This window comes from Sinohyriopsis cumingii, chromosome 14 (assembly GCF_028554795.1).
Source record: "Sinohyriopsis cumingii isolate HCF-2022 chromosome 14, ASM2855479v2, whole genome shotgun sequence".
Classification (NCBI taxonomy): Eukaryota; Metazoa; Mollusca; class Bivalvia; order Unionida; family Unionidae; genus Sinohyriopsis; species Sinohyriopsis cumingii.
This window is the reverse complement of record NC_142974.1, coordinates 12,388,928-12,403,927: the sequence shown is the minus strand read 5'-3', so window position 1 is coordinate 12,403,927 and position 15,000 is coordinate 12,388,928. Positions and strand designations below refer to the sequence as shown.

At 39.4% G+C, this 15,000-nt stretch overlaps 1 protein-coding gene across 1 annotated transcript in view; it reads right to left on the bottom strand.

Moving 5' to 3' along the window:
* The window catches only part of LOC149783260 (uncharacterized), a 17,176-nt gene that overhangs the window by 2,139 nt on the left and 37 nt on the right, over positions 1–15,000 (bottom strand). Inside the window, exons 1-5 of the mRNA XM_089931491.1 lie at positions 14,904–15,000; positions 13,228–13,454; positions 11,676–11,811; positions 9,027–9,206; positions 780–950 (exon numbers count right to left, since the gene is read on the bottom strand). The exon at positions 14,904–15,000 is cut by the window's right edge and continues 37 nt beyond it. Coding sequence (XP_089787617.1) covers positions 780–950; positions 9,027–9,206; positions 11,676–11,811; positions 13,228–13,365 — 625 coding nt within the window. The 5' untranslated portion in view covers positions 13,366–13,454; positions 14,904–15,000. The remainder of the gene's footprint in view (positions 1–779; positions 951–9,026; positions 9,207–11,675; positions 11,812–13,227; positions 13,455–14,903) is intronic.

The following is a 15,000-nucleotide window of genomic DNA, read 5'->3' as shown; positions in this document are numbered from 1 at the left end:
GGACATGAAGCTACATGTCTGCGGCATGATTCCCCAGAGCTAGACATCACCATATACGGTCAAAATGCAGACATCGTAGCGTTATGACTGGAAATATTTTAAAACGCGTTAAAATTCCAATTCTCTCTCTCTCTCTCTCTCTCTCACACACACACACACACACACACACACACACACACACACTTTTGCTAGGATTCATACGTGGCGTAGGTTTTGATCTCCTTTAGAATTAAACTGTGCGTATTATTATGTGTTGCCAGATTGGTTGTCAGACAGCGTTTGAGACTATACATTTGTTGGCTGTGACTCTTTTGTACATTGCTGCATTTTAAAGTAGACTGGAAAAATGCATGCTCCTTCAAGTACGAGTTAGGACGATTTTCGAGTTATGCAAATCCTGAAAACAATACCAATCAAGAAAACAAAGTGTAATCATTTGGAAATACAAAATGCGCAATCTCTGCAAGCAGTCCATGGATGTACTGGTGAGGTTTGTAAACCGAATCATAAGGATATATCTTACTATTTCTATATATGCACAAATTATTGACTAGTACACACATGCGCAATTATTGATGATGCATGCATAACCAGTACACATATACGCACTTATTGATGATGTAATCATAACCGGTAAACAAATACACACATACTGATGATGAAATCATAGCCATTAATCAAAATACACACTTATCGATGCTGAGGAAAATTTCTTTGCAAGAGGAAGTTACTCCTTTATTAATATAAAAATAGGCTTATACACAACATATTAAATTTACCTTCATTTCCATATGTTGGGTCATAAATGAATTGTGTAGACTGGTCATCAAGTTGTTTTATGTATTTGTCGAATTCTTTCTTCTTAGACTCATCCTTGAAGCCAAGTATTCTACTCAGTCGAACATACTTTAAGTACAGAGGTATGGGCACGGGTCTATCATCCAAAGAGTCTGAAATTCCATAAATGATGTTATTTGTATTACTATCAAATTTTGCTAACCTTTTTTAAACAGTCATCTGTTTCCGATTATTTTGTGTTGGAGCCTTCAGAGACATAAAAGTCATTCTCGATGAAAAATATATAATTTTATTTTGTATTTATTTTCATGCACCTGTTAGAGTGCATAGAATACGTTTTAGTTTTGCATTGAATTTATTCTCTGTACCAATTGTACGCTGATGACACCCAAATATACAAATCTAGACACCCAACTGAAATTGATGCTACCATCCAAGGTGTAGAGAGGTGCATTTCTGATGTGAAATCATGGATGACATGTAACAAGCTGCACATGAATGATGATAAAACTGAGGCCATTCTAATCACAACACTAATTCACATCCTTTACTTTAAACAATAAATACCAGCAACACCAACATTAAATTCACACAATCAGTGCGAAACCTAGGTGTTACTCTGGACAGTACTCTCATATTGCACCAACATGTCATGAACATATGCAAGGCTGCATATCTTGAGCTGAGACGCATCAGCTCCATTCGCAAATATCTTTCAGTTGATGCCACTAAATCACTTGTGTGTTCATTAGTACTTTCAAGACTGGACTATTGTAATTCAATTCTGTCTGGTTCATCTCAATACCTACTCCAGAAACTTCAAAAAGTTCAAAACACAACTGCTCGGATCATACTTAGAGTACCACGATCAGAGCAAACCTCCCCGCTGTTCTGTACCCTACAATGGCTATCCATTCGATCCAGAATCAAACACAAAATTTGTTCTCTGTCCTACGTTTCACTGTCGGACTCTAGTCCAACATACCTATCTGACCTCACTCATGTGTACACACCAGCAAGATAATTACGCTCCTCTTCTGACAATCGTATACTCATTATTCCCATTATGAAAACAAAGTCATATGGACGGCGTTGTTTTGCATACCAGGCCCAACAACGTGGAATGAATTGCCCACTGAACTTAGACACAAAGACACAGTGATCACATTCAAGAGGGCTCTCAAAACTCACTTATTTCGACTGCAAGAACAAACTTAAATACCTAATAATGTTTCCTACCTTAAATATTCTCAGCATGTTTTTTATGTTTTCTAATTTCATGGTGTTTGTTTTTGTAATCATATCATTATAGGTTTTTTTTATCTTATAGGTGTTGTCTAATGTTGTAAAGCGCTTAGAGCTTCTAAAGATTAGGCGCTATACAAAGTCCTCGTTATTATTATTATTATTATTATTATTATATCTTTATTTTCACTATACTATTTTTCACTGATTTAATATATGATGATTCATAATGTATTTATCAAAATATTTGATAAACATCATTTTAAGACCTTACGCTTGGGGTGCATGGTTTTCTTTATTTCTGTTTTACATATTCACATTATATTTTATGTAAAGCTTGTTTAGTACAGATGATTATACGGCATAAACGTTAACCAAATTTAGAAATAAAATATTGTGCATATATATATATATATATATATATATATATATATATATATATATATATATATATATATATATATATATATATATATATATATATATGTGTGTGTGTGTGTGTGTGTGTGTAGTAGTATTTAGTAGTATGTCTAGTAGTATTAACGCTGTATCAATGATATACCACGAGATGTATACATTTTTCATTGCAAGGAAACGAGACTTAACTATGCAAATATGTATCATCGATATTGTGAACACTGTAGATAGATTCCAAGGAAGGCGTAAACATACCATTACTATGAACCAGATTACTGTAGGTTACTTGGCACAAGTTCAGTTTTAATGTTTTCGTCCTGCGCAATGTGTTTTTCTCTCTCACTCCAGATTTTTGCTTATTTTGTCTGTCACGTTTGCCTGCCCACGATTACGTAAGTCAGGAACAAAGGAATGGGTTAGCGCAATGAGTTGTCGACCCTGCACTGTTGTGGCGATTTTGTTTGTACAAGAACACCCCCCTGCGTTAGGTGTTAACACTGGCATATAGATGTTAGAAGCTTTGTTCTAAGAACAAAGGACCCTCAACGCTATTGTAAATCTTCCCGCATTGACAGATGGCCTGAGGCTCGTCTGTTAATCTGGACCGACTGGCGGTAGAATTGATATCCAATCAGAACTGAGGAAGGGTGGGGCCATCAATTCAACCCTGAACTTAATAGTCATTCGGACTGATAACGAATTAGTGATTTGTAAGCCGTCGTACTGGTAAAGCAGAATATACTCACTCCGAGGGAGCCACTCGTGATTTGGCGGGAAAACTCTTAGTACATTCTAAGGACAGAAAGCTTCGTAAAGGAAGCTTTTGGGGACAGAGTAGTCAAGTCCCGAGTCTCAGAGAGACAGGATAGAAGTAGGCGGAGAACAAGCTTCGTTGAAGGAGAAATAGAGAATAGAAGTAGGCGGGGAACAAGCCTCGTTGAAGGAGAAAGAGAGAAAGAAAGGAGGAGGAGATAAGAAGACAAAAGGGGAAGAGGACAGGAAGAATCGGAGAACGCCGGAAGGAGGAAAGCAATTGGCGTAGTAAACACAGATGAGTAGAAACCAAGTACAGGGGAAGCCATCTCACACTATAATCACGTGATGAAATAAGTTGTCACATGGTCGAGAGGAAGCAGATTGGTTGAGAATTTAATATCGTTTAATTTGTATTAAATTGTTATTCTTTTGGATTTCACCTTTGTGTTCTTAATAATTTAATTGTCGGTATTGCTGGCTGGGGGCTCGGAGCTTTACCTCTCTCTATCACTAATTTCACTTCCTACAAAACGAGCCAGGGTGGGAATTTCACAGTAATTCAAATAAATATTGGGAGCACCCCACCCCAACGCATAACGGTGAGTCATATAGAACTTCACAGTGGGCGCTTCGTCCGGGATTTGAATTAGACATAAATATTATTTTACGACCTAAAGTTTATTTGTTAGGAGTATTAGTGAAGAGTGTGAAATAGTTGTGAGATATTTTCCATCCTGTGTATTTTGAATTTTTACGATTTTCTCATCTTGTGTTTGTTATATTTGATATTTGCATGCTTGGTAGATCTTTATTTACTTGCAGTAATTGTGAAGCAAATATCGAGCAAATATCTTACCTGAACGAAATTAGTTGCTGTCGACAGGTAAGTATTTGGCTGGGAACTTGTAATATCTGTCCATTGTTAGTAAGGTCGAGACAAGGTATCACTTCCTATTAGTATAACAATATGGCTACAGAAAGGCAAATGATCAAGGAGTACCGTGCCATGGGTTCGGAAGATCTCGGATACGAGGGAGATCGCCTGGCAGCATTTATTGAAGAAAGAATCAAGGAATGTAAGGCAGAAAAAGCAGCGGAGAAGGCGGTGGCCAAGATAGCAGCGGACCGAGAGGTGGAGCTGGCTAAGATAGCAGCGGACCGAGAGTTGGCCAAGATAGCAGCGGACCAAGAGCTGGCCAAGATAGCAGCGGACCGAGAGCAAGAGCTGGCCAGACATGCTCACGCACTCGAAATGGAAAAGATAAGGGTCGCAGTTAGGGACACCGATAGGGACGACGCCAGTACGAGATCTGGAGGGACCGGACGACCTTTCATCGACCACCGAATGGTCCAGATAAATATTCCGCGGTTCAACGATAAGGAGGAGTCTATCGACGATTTTCTCGTGCAGTTTGAGAAACTCGCTCAAGCTCGTAAAGTTCCTGAGCAACATTGGGTGATTAATGTCTCAGCCTTTTTGCAAGGTGCAGCTCGTGAAGTCTACCACGGCTTAGCTGCAGACGATGCTGACGACTATAATGCGCTCAAGAAGGCCCTTCTTTGCCATTATCGGCTGACCGCCGAAAGGTACCGTAAACTTTTTCGGGACTCGACGAAAAAGGCAACGGAGACCCACTCTCAATTCCACAACCGTGTTCGGGGGTTATTTGAGAAGTGGATGAAGATGGCCTAAGTCGAACGATCGTACGACGGGCTACGCGAGGTTATACTCAAGGAACATGTCATGAGTACTTACCGTCGCGAGTTGACAGTCTTCCCAGCAGAGAGAGAGAGCACCGGACGCTCGAAGAGATCGCTAGCATGGCGGAGCGATACGAGCAGGCACACTCGAAGAGTGGAGGTTCCGGGGCTGCGGACCGACCTCGACCCACTGAGTCACGCCGTGTGGTTGAGGTAGAGCCGGCTGTCCGTAACCGTCAGGGCGACGGGAGGGTCGGAGGGGGACCTACCGGTAATGATGCCAACAATAGACCTGGACAGGCCTCACCCACGAAAGCGGGACTTGCAGGTCGGCGAGGGCCGCCGACGTGTTACAACTGCAAGCGTCCGGGGAATATTGCCAGGGATTGTCCCAAGGGCAGGCAGACCCAGGTGAATGCCGTCGCTAGGAAGGAGCGCGAGCCGGAGGCAAGCTGTAACCCAGCCAACCTCGCGTCTGCTACTGTCAACGGAGAAGGTGCCACTGTCTTGTATGACACTGGGTGTAGCGTTCCAGCCCTTGTCGACAAGAAATACGTGAAGCCCGAGGATTACACAGGGGAGGTAATTGAAGTTTAGTACGCGAACAGCGCGTGTGACTCATTGCCAGTGGCTGTCATTGACCTCGATTCACCGTACGTGAAGGGGAAAATTGAAGCTGCATGCTTAGATGGTCTATCACATGACGTCATACTGGGATGTCGTTATGTGTTGCCACAACCAAACCCCGATACCTGCACACCGATGCCGGTGAGTGCTGTGGAAACCAGGTCCAAGAGTCGACAGGCGAAAGCGATGCCGATAGAAGTTACGTCGACACCGGTGAGTAACGTTCTTCCGGCCGAGTTGAGGAAGCTGAAACGCAACTCTGGCGCAGTTGCACAAACACGCTGCAGCAGGAACGGAGAAAGAAACTCCGAATGGCGTGGTGAAGTTCGCATACAAGAAGGGGATCTTGTATCGCCACGCCAGGAATGGTAACGAACACTTTAAGCAAGTCGTCGTGCCAAAGTAGAAGCGAGGTGAAGTGTTGAAACTCGCGCACGAGAGTCTCATGGGTGGACACATGGGAATTGCCAAGACGCGTGACCGTCTTATCAAAGAATTCTACTGGCCAGGGGTCCAGGGAGATGTCAAACGGTTCTGTCTCTCCTGTGACAAGTGTCAGAGAATGGCACAGAAAACGGATCATCCACCCGTCCCCTTGGGGAGTACACCCATTATCGATGAACCATTTCGATGCGTCGCGATGGACTTAATCGGACCGATAAAACCCGCGTCGTCGCACGGAAATCGGTATATGTCGCGTAAGGCAGTCGGAAATTGTCTGCTGCCGAGAACAACTACTCCGTATCGGAGAGGGAATGCCCCGGAATCGTGTTCGGGATATCACGGTTCGAGCGGTACTTATACGGGCGGAAGTTCATATTGGAGACCGACCAGCAAACTCTCGCCTATCTCGCGTAGGCGAAATTGTCGAATGGACGCTTGATGCGATGGTCGCTGTTCTTACAGCAGTACCAGATGCAGATTAGATACGTGAAAGGAACTGAGAATGTAGGCGCTGATTTCATGAGTATGAGCGCTGAAATGTCATAGATCGCTTTGTAGATAACCGTATCCGTAGTCAGCGTGTAGTGTCGCTATAATTTTGTTATTTTATTACGCGCAGTAACGCGCATTTGCATTTCAAGTAATGTGTTGAATAAAATCCCGATTTTATTTTCAAGCGTGGGGGGATTGTCACGTTTGCCTGCCCGCGATTACGTCAGTCAGGAACAAAGGAATGGGTTAGCGCAATGAGTATGTCGACCCTGCACTGTTGTGGCGATTTTGTTTCTACAAGAACACCCACACACCCCGTTAGGTGTTAACACTGGCATATAGATGTCAGAAGCTTTGTTCTAAGAACAAAGGACCCTCAGCCCTATTGTAAATCTTCCCGCTTTGACAGATGGCATGAGGCTCGTCTGTTAATTTGTACCGACTGGGGGTAGAATTGATATCCAATCAGAACTGAGGAAGGGTGGGGCCATCAATTCGACCCAGAACTTAATAGTCATTCGGACTGATAACGAATTAGTGATTTGTAAGCCGTCGTACTGGTAAAGCAGAATATACTCACTCCGAGGGAGCCACTCGTGATTTGGCGGGAAAACTCTTAGTACATTCTAAGGACAGATAGCTTCGTAATGAAATAAGTTGTCACATGGTCGAGAGGAAGCAGATTGGTTGAGAATTTAATATCGTTTAATTTGTATTAAATTGTTATTCTTTTGGATTTCACCTTTGTGTTCTTAATAATTTAATTGTCGGTATTGCTGGCTGGGGGCTCGGAGCTTTACCTCTATCACTAATTTCACTTCCTACAAAACGAGCCAGGGTGGGAATTCCACAGTAATTCAAATAAATATTGGGAGTACCCAACCCCAACGCATAACGGTGAGTCACATAGAACTTCACATTGTCCCTTACGTACGAGAGAAGAGGGGGAAATGAAACAAGGAAAGGATTCCGATAAACTAGTTTACCATTTTAATTTCATCTAGAAAACAGCGAATATTAGCACCTTTTGTCGTTATTTTCATATGACATTTATGTAATGAATGAGTAGAAATTCATCGTTGATGTATATGACTACAGTTGAAAGAATGTTTATATCTTCGTATTATTGCGCAATGGGCGGTTCACAATTTGACCCACTATTAGTATTGGGATATCAATTTGCTTTTTTAGCAACACTTTAAATGTCATGTTTTTTATGCATATAAATGTGTGTGTGTGTGTGTGTGTGTGTGTGTGTGTATTTTTGGCTTTTTTAACGCTTATATGTTTCGCACGTCTGTATTTTGTACTTGTCCATGTCCAAGATCAAGTTAATGGTATACCTGCCCAATGGCATTTATTTTGTACACAACATAATTCGTAGTTAATATTTCTCTAAGATCATAGACTAAATATTCAGATCATTTTTAAGAGAAAACATGGTGACCTTGGTTGGAGTTAAAGATACGGTCTTGCTTCTGGCCTTAGAAAGTCCGAGAATCGAAATTAGGTAGTATTTTTCAGAAAATGAGAATTGCGAAATTTGTCAAGTGGAGGGGTATATAACCTTGTTTACCTAAAGTTCACTCATTCTTGCATTAGCATCCGCAGCTGAATCGGTCTTTTCGTTTTATTCAGTTTTAGTTTGAATGGAGACATTTATTATTATTTGCTAGAATCACAAAATAAATAAAATGAAATTTTAATATGCTTGGACTAAACCTTTAATTTAGAATTACACTGAATTCATAAAAAAATTAATTTGGATTATTGTGTTGTGATATATCAGTAGACTCTTGGCACATCGCCACACACCAGGCCACTAGCACTTTAGCACATTCGAGACTATATGCAAATCAAAATATTCAATATTGGAATTTTTGGGGAATACCACTGGAATTTAATTAGAACTTTATATATTTGTTATTTTGATAGAACTTTACTTTTAGGACCATTTAGGATTTAATTCACAATACTTTAAGTTCTTTCTTAAATGTTCATCTTTTTTTCAAGGTAAATATATTATTTAATGAATTTAACAAAATTGTTGGTTTTTCTATATACATCCTACTATTGTGCAAGCCATAATTGACAGAGTATTATGTATTGAATATAAATAAGAAAGTAAATACTGTTAATTTTCAGGGACCACAAAATAACGTTGACAATTTACAGAGACCGCACAATTATTCTGACAATTTACAGGAAGAGCAAGACAGAATGCCAACAAATTACAGGACCAAAATCTTATGATGAAAATTTACAGGGACTACAAATATATACTAATAATTTAAAGAGACCACACAATTTATACTGGCGATTTACCAGGACCACACAATTTTGCTGACAATTCATATGGGGTACGAAATTCTGCTGACAACTTACAAGGACCACAAAAATGTGGTTTCTATGAATAGTTGCTCTCTAAATAGTGGTTGAGCATGAATATAAAGTTTAAAGTCAGTTTCTTGCTGTCCTTATAATGTACAAATCTTACAAACGAGGTGCTTGCTAATACAGGTGCAAAGTATTTTAAAGTGACGTACCGTCGATAAGAGTATTGCATAGCAAGTATGTTTCCTCGAAAGTATCAATCAGTGCTAGTGCAGGCAGGGAGTCCGTTGATACCTTCCTTGATCCCATGTGAAACTCGTGACCCTTGGCAAATTGCACAACAACTGGAAGTGACTGGGTGGCTAGGATTTCTCGGAGACTTTTTCCCTTACCTATCCGACACAAAGATCTGATTGGAAACATGATCTTGGAAAAATATATTGGTAAATTAGACCTTCATAGAGCCCGCAATTTTGACTACTGCATTTTACTGTATAGTAAGGATAAATTCATGTATAATAATCATTTCACGATAGCCGCTACTGTCGCTGTATATGAAATTACTGCCGCCGCAAATATCAAGCACGCATGCACCCACGTTCACACACACACACACACACACACACACACAGAGGAAAGAACTCTTCCGTATTACTAAACAGTTACTGTCAAGGAACAAAATCCACCATTTCCAACGACCTTCTCTCTTGTCGACCTTCCAGACCTATTTGCAAATTCCTTTGGTGATAAAGTGCAAACCATGAAAAATCAACTTGACTATACAATTTTCTTTTACTTGTCCTCGTCATACAGTTGTTATACAGAATTTAATTTTTCAAAGGTTTTTAACAGCATTTAATTGTGTTTACGGATTTCTTAGACACAATCCTGATGAAGAGTACTGGAAAGTCATGTAAACTTGATCCGCTTCCTACCTCCCTGCTGCCTGAGTGCTTAGATTCTGTATTACCTTCAATAACTGATGTTACTAACTCTTCTATCTCTACTGGTGGGGTATTCCCATCGTGTTTCAAAATTGAAAAAGTAAAGCCTAGGTTGAATAAAACCAAAGCTTGTTCACCACGATTTACAAATACTTCCACAGTGTTTTAACCTCTATTTCATGTCACAAATCTAAGAACATATTGTTCTATCCCAATTGGCATCGCATCCAAAACTGAATTGTCTTTTCAGTAATTTCAGTCGTCATACAGACGTCGTCATAATATCGAAACTGTCTTTCTGAAACTAGTCAGTGATCTTCTCTATGCTGTAAATGATGGAAAGCTTTGTTTTCACCATACTCGACTTATCTGCAAAATTTGACACAAGTCTCCAGTGCATATTTGTTATTCGGGATAAATCCTAACTTACTTAGCCGAAAAGAAACAAATATTCCAAATCCAGTTCGTCTGTGCTTCACATTCCTCAGTCTGTTCTCGAACACGATTTCTTCATTTTGTACACTCAGTCCCTGTTAAGTGTAGTAAACCGCCATCTGGTGTCTAACTAATCGCATACTGGTAACACCCAAATGTACACTCAACTGATGTTGATGCTACCATTTGAGGTGTAGAAAAATGTATTTCGGATGTGAAGTCATGGATGAGTTGTAATAAGTTGCAGATGAATGACGATTAAACTGATAGCATTCTGATCCCATCACAATGATTGTTTGATTATTGTTTCCTCTTTGAAGAAATTGGCCCTTGTCCATAAAGATTTGGAGAACAACTGCTCTGTTTATAACTTCTGATTCATTTTAAAAATCTTACAAAAAATGTTCTATCCCAACTTGCATCTCATCTGAATTCAATAATTCTTTTTGCAACGTAGGGTCCGAATATCGCCTTCGCCATAGTAATGGAAACTGCCGTACTGAGAGTAGTTAACAACCTTCTTTCTGCTTTTGATAGTATAAAGATTAAAGTCTTCACCCTCCTTGACTTGTCTGCGGCATTTGACACGATAAACAATGGTATATTATTTCACTGTCTCCAGCATGCATTTAGCTTTCACGACACGGTCTTATTTTAGTTCCAGTTTTATTGAGTCAACAGGTTCCCTTCAGTTTATACACTCAGCTGCTCTCAAGCAGCATAAATCGGCATCAGGTGTCTCACCAACTGTAAGCTGATGACACTCAAATATACAAATCTAGCTGTCTAGCTGAAGCTGGGCTCCCATGCATAGAGTAGAAAGGTGTATTTCCGATGTGAAGTCCTGGGTGACCACGCAAAGACGTTCTCATCTGCGATCTTTACTTCAAACAATACTCATCAGAAACACTAACATTAAATTCGCAGCTCCATTTGCAACTTTCTGTTGATGCACTAAAACACTTGTGTGCTCCTTAGTAATTTCTAGACTTGACTTATATAATTGTCTTATGTCTGGTTGGTCTCAATAACGAATACAGAATTTCAAATGATTCCATGCGCAGCTACTCGAACAATCCTTAGAGTAATAAGAACCAAGCACTCGTCTCCCCTCTTTGATACCCTCCACTGGCTACACGTTCACTTCAGAATCAAACACAATTTCGTCTTTGTGCTACGTTTCGTTAACTGCCAGCAGTCTGAAATGCCTATCTGATCTCACCAATGTGTACATGACTTTTAGAAATGTACGCTGTTCTTCAGACACCCGTATTTCTAATTATTCCCACCTAAGTCAAACTAAGTCTTATGGATAACGTTTTCCTGCATATCAGGGTCCAGTCACCTGGAATAAACTGCATCTGGTGTACTTTGGCACAATAACGCAATGTTTCACTCAAGAGAACTCAAAAACGGACATATTAAATTCTGTACCAACTAACAAATTCATAAGCATTTCAATCATCTATTGGAAACACATACCCTTTCTAACATTCTTTTTCGAAACATGGAATTTGATCGGATAATCCAGAGGTATGCTAAATAGATTTTCCTGCCCTTTGTCTGTCTGCTTGGCGACCACGCGCTTCTGCTTGGAGACTGTGTGAATACGCAACCCCTGTATAATGATAATAATAATACATATTTCAGTTACTTTTTAAAATGTTTTAGTTTTATCTTTTTGGTTTTGACTGTATATTTTTTATTTTTACCCTAAGTTCGTGGTTATTTTTTCGTGCCTGAAATGGACATTTTTTTACAAGTTCGAATCGTTTAATGTCTGTGCTGAATTACAAAAAAGTATTGATGTTAGCATACAATAATAAAAGTGCCAATAACTAAACAAAACATCAAACTATTTTAAAAAATCGTCTTTTAATGTATGTCTCTTTGAAACGATCCTTATTTATTTTAACACAGAGCCATAGCATATGCAACAGTTGTTCAGAATAAATAGTTAATATATATATATATATATATATATATATATATATATATATAGAGAGAGAGAGAGAGAGAGAGAGAGAGAGAGAGAGAGAGAGAGACAGACAGACAGACAGACAGACAGAGTATCCAATCTGTGATATTTTCCTAGTACCAGTGATTTAGCCTTATTACATCAAGTTGACCTCGCTAGCCATGTTGTTTGTAGGCTGCATATCTTGAGCTGAGACACATCAGCTCAGTTCGCAAATATCTTTCAGTTGATGCCACTAAAACACTTACGTGTTCATTAGTACTTTCAAGACTGGACTATTGTAACTCAATTATGTCTGGTTCATCTCAATATCTGGTCCAGAAACTTCAAAAAGTTCAAAACACAGCTGCTCAGATCATACTTAGAGTACCACGATCAGAGCACACCTCCCCGCTGCTCTGTACCCTACACTGGCTATCCATTCGATCCAGAATCAAACGCAAAATTTGTTATCTGTCAGACTCTAGTCCAACATACCTATCCGACCTCACCGATGTGTACACACCAGCAAGATAATTACGCTCCTCTTCTGACAATCGTATACTCATTATTCACACTATGAAAACAAAGTCATATGGACAGCATTCTTTTGCATACCAGGGCCCAGCAACGTGGAATGAATTGCCCACTGAACTTAGACACAAAGACACAGTGATCACATTCAAGAGGGCTCTCAAAACTCACTTATTTCGACTGCAAGAACAAACTTAAAGACCTAATAATGTTTCCTACTTTAAATATTCTCAGCATGTTTTTTATGTTTTCTAATTTCATGGTGTTTGTTTTTGTAATCATATCATTATATGTTTTTTATCTTATAAGTGTTGTCTAATGTAAAACTCTTAGAACTTCTTAAGATTAGGCGCTATACAAAGTCCTCATTATTATTATTATCATTATTATTATTATTATATATATCTATCTATATATCTATCCATCTATCTATCTATCTATCTATCCATGCGTGCATACATATATAGTGTTTAGAATTTCGGTACAGTTGTAGAGGGTAATTGTCGACCTCACTAAAAAAATACCTGATTATTAAAATCGTACCTGTCCTTTATCGAAAGTTTCCAACATTAAGTCGGAACAGTATCCTACCGTGACCATTGCAAGCATTGGAAACTGTTGAGAGAATGTCTCATAAAATTCGGCAACCCCATACTCTGCGATGTCCAGCATGAATTCCATGTCGACGAGTCTGTCTTCTTCCCGAATCTATCCGGTTATCTCGAATTGTGCAAATTGATGATTATAGATTACTGTGTCACTGGACGTACCTGTTTAATATTTGAATATGTGGATATACATGTACAAGGCATTTGTGAGATCTGTGATAAATATATTAGACGCGTGATGAAATTAATTCCAAGAACTACAAATAGTTATCTACTGCAGTCGTGGCATTGGAATTTTGCCCTTTTTTGTCGTGTTCATGCAGAATGCCTAGTGCGCACTTTATGGTTTTCAGAGGTTCCTACCGCAAAGACATATAAAACATACATAAAGACACACACATATGCACAGACCAACAGACAGGCAGACATCTGTTGAAAAGAGCGAGTAAGAAATTTTTAGTTCTAAATGTGGCCCTGTATAACGGTAAAAATTGTTTTAAGACTACAAGAATATCAATAGGAAGGAATTGTGGCGAGTGCAGAGTAATCTAAGTTTTTAATTTGGTTCTGTGGCTGTAATGCCATTTTTCAGCGTAATCTAAGTTTTTTTTAATTTCTTTTCGTGGGTGTAACGCCACTTTTCAGTGTAATCTAAGTGTTTGATTTGGCTTTGTGGGTGTAATGCCATTTTCAGTACATGATAGGCTGTACATAGGCTGTACATGACAGCCAGATTATTTGGTGGATGAAGAATCCGGAAAATACCGCAAAGAATCACCGACCTGCAGGAAGCAACTGGAAAGCTCACCAGATACATACATGCATGCATGCACACACACACACACACACACACACACATACATACATACATACATACATATGTTAGTCGACGCAGGACTCAAACCCACTTGCACAGCTTTGGCATTTGCTTTATGGAGTTTTATGTCATTTATTTAAGTACATATGATGCGCTTTATGTGGTAGTAGACGTGTGATCTGTAGAGGTCAACCAACCACCCCAACCCACCCCAAACACACAAACACGAGGACAGAGGTTAGATGTCAGTGATCTGAAGGGCAAACAAAAAGCTAAGTGAGCTCTTGTCATTACCGTAAACAGGATTGTATTCTGTGCAATATTGTTGGAGGAGTTGAAATGTTATGCATGAAGATTTTCAAATAGTCCTTGAACTCCAACCCTACATGACTGGTAAATGATGACTGCCCTATACAGGGAGTAGAACCTTAAAACAGTAAATCCGCATCACATATTGCATTTTTAAGAGATATATCATAAAGAATCAAGGAGAGGGACAGGTATGAACACCACATTACAGATATACGCTTGGTTTCGAACACCCAGTTCTACGCCAGCATTGTGTGGACAAATCCACCAAGAACGCATAATAATATTGGTGGAGAATTCATGTTGTTTTGTATCGTTTTATATTCTATCTTTCCTTGCGTGTACATAGCGAAAAGACGTTTTACCACACACAACACATATACTCCTTGGTTGTAAAATATAAATCTATTTTCTCTATTTTCCACCTGTTTGGATGTTATGAGACATTACGAATTAAGAGAGAGAGAGAAAGAGAGAGAGATTACCTGTTTTAAGGGGGCATGATATCAAGTCCGTTTCTCATACAGACTAAAAGCCATGTGAACAAAAGTAGACGCTGACATACGAAGGTGAACCTTGTAC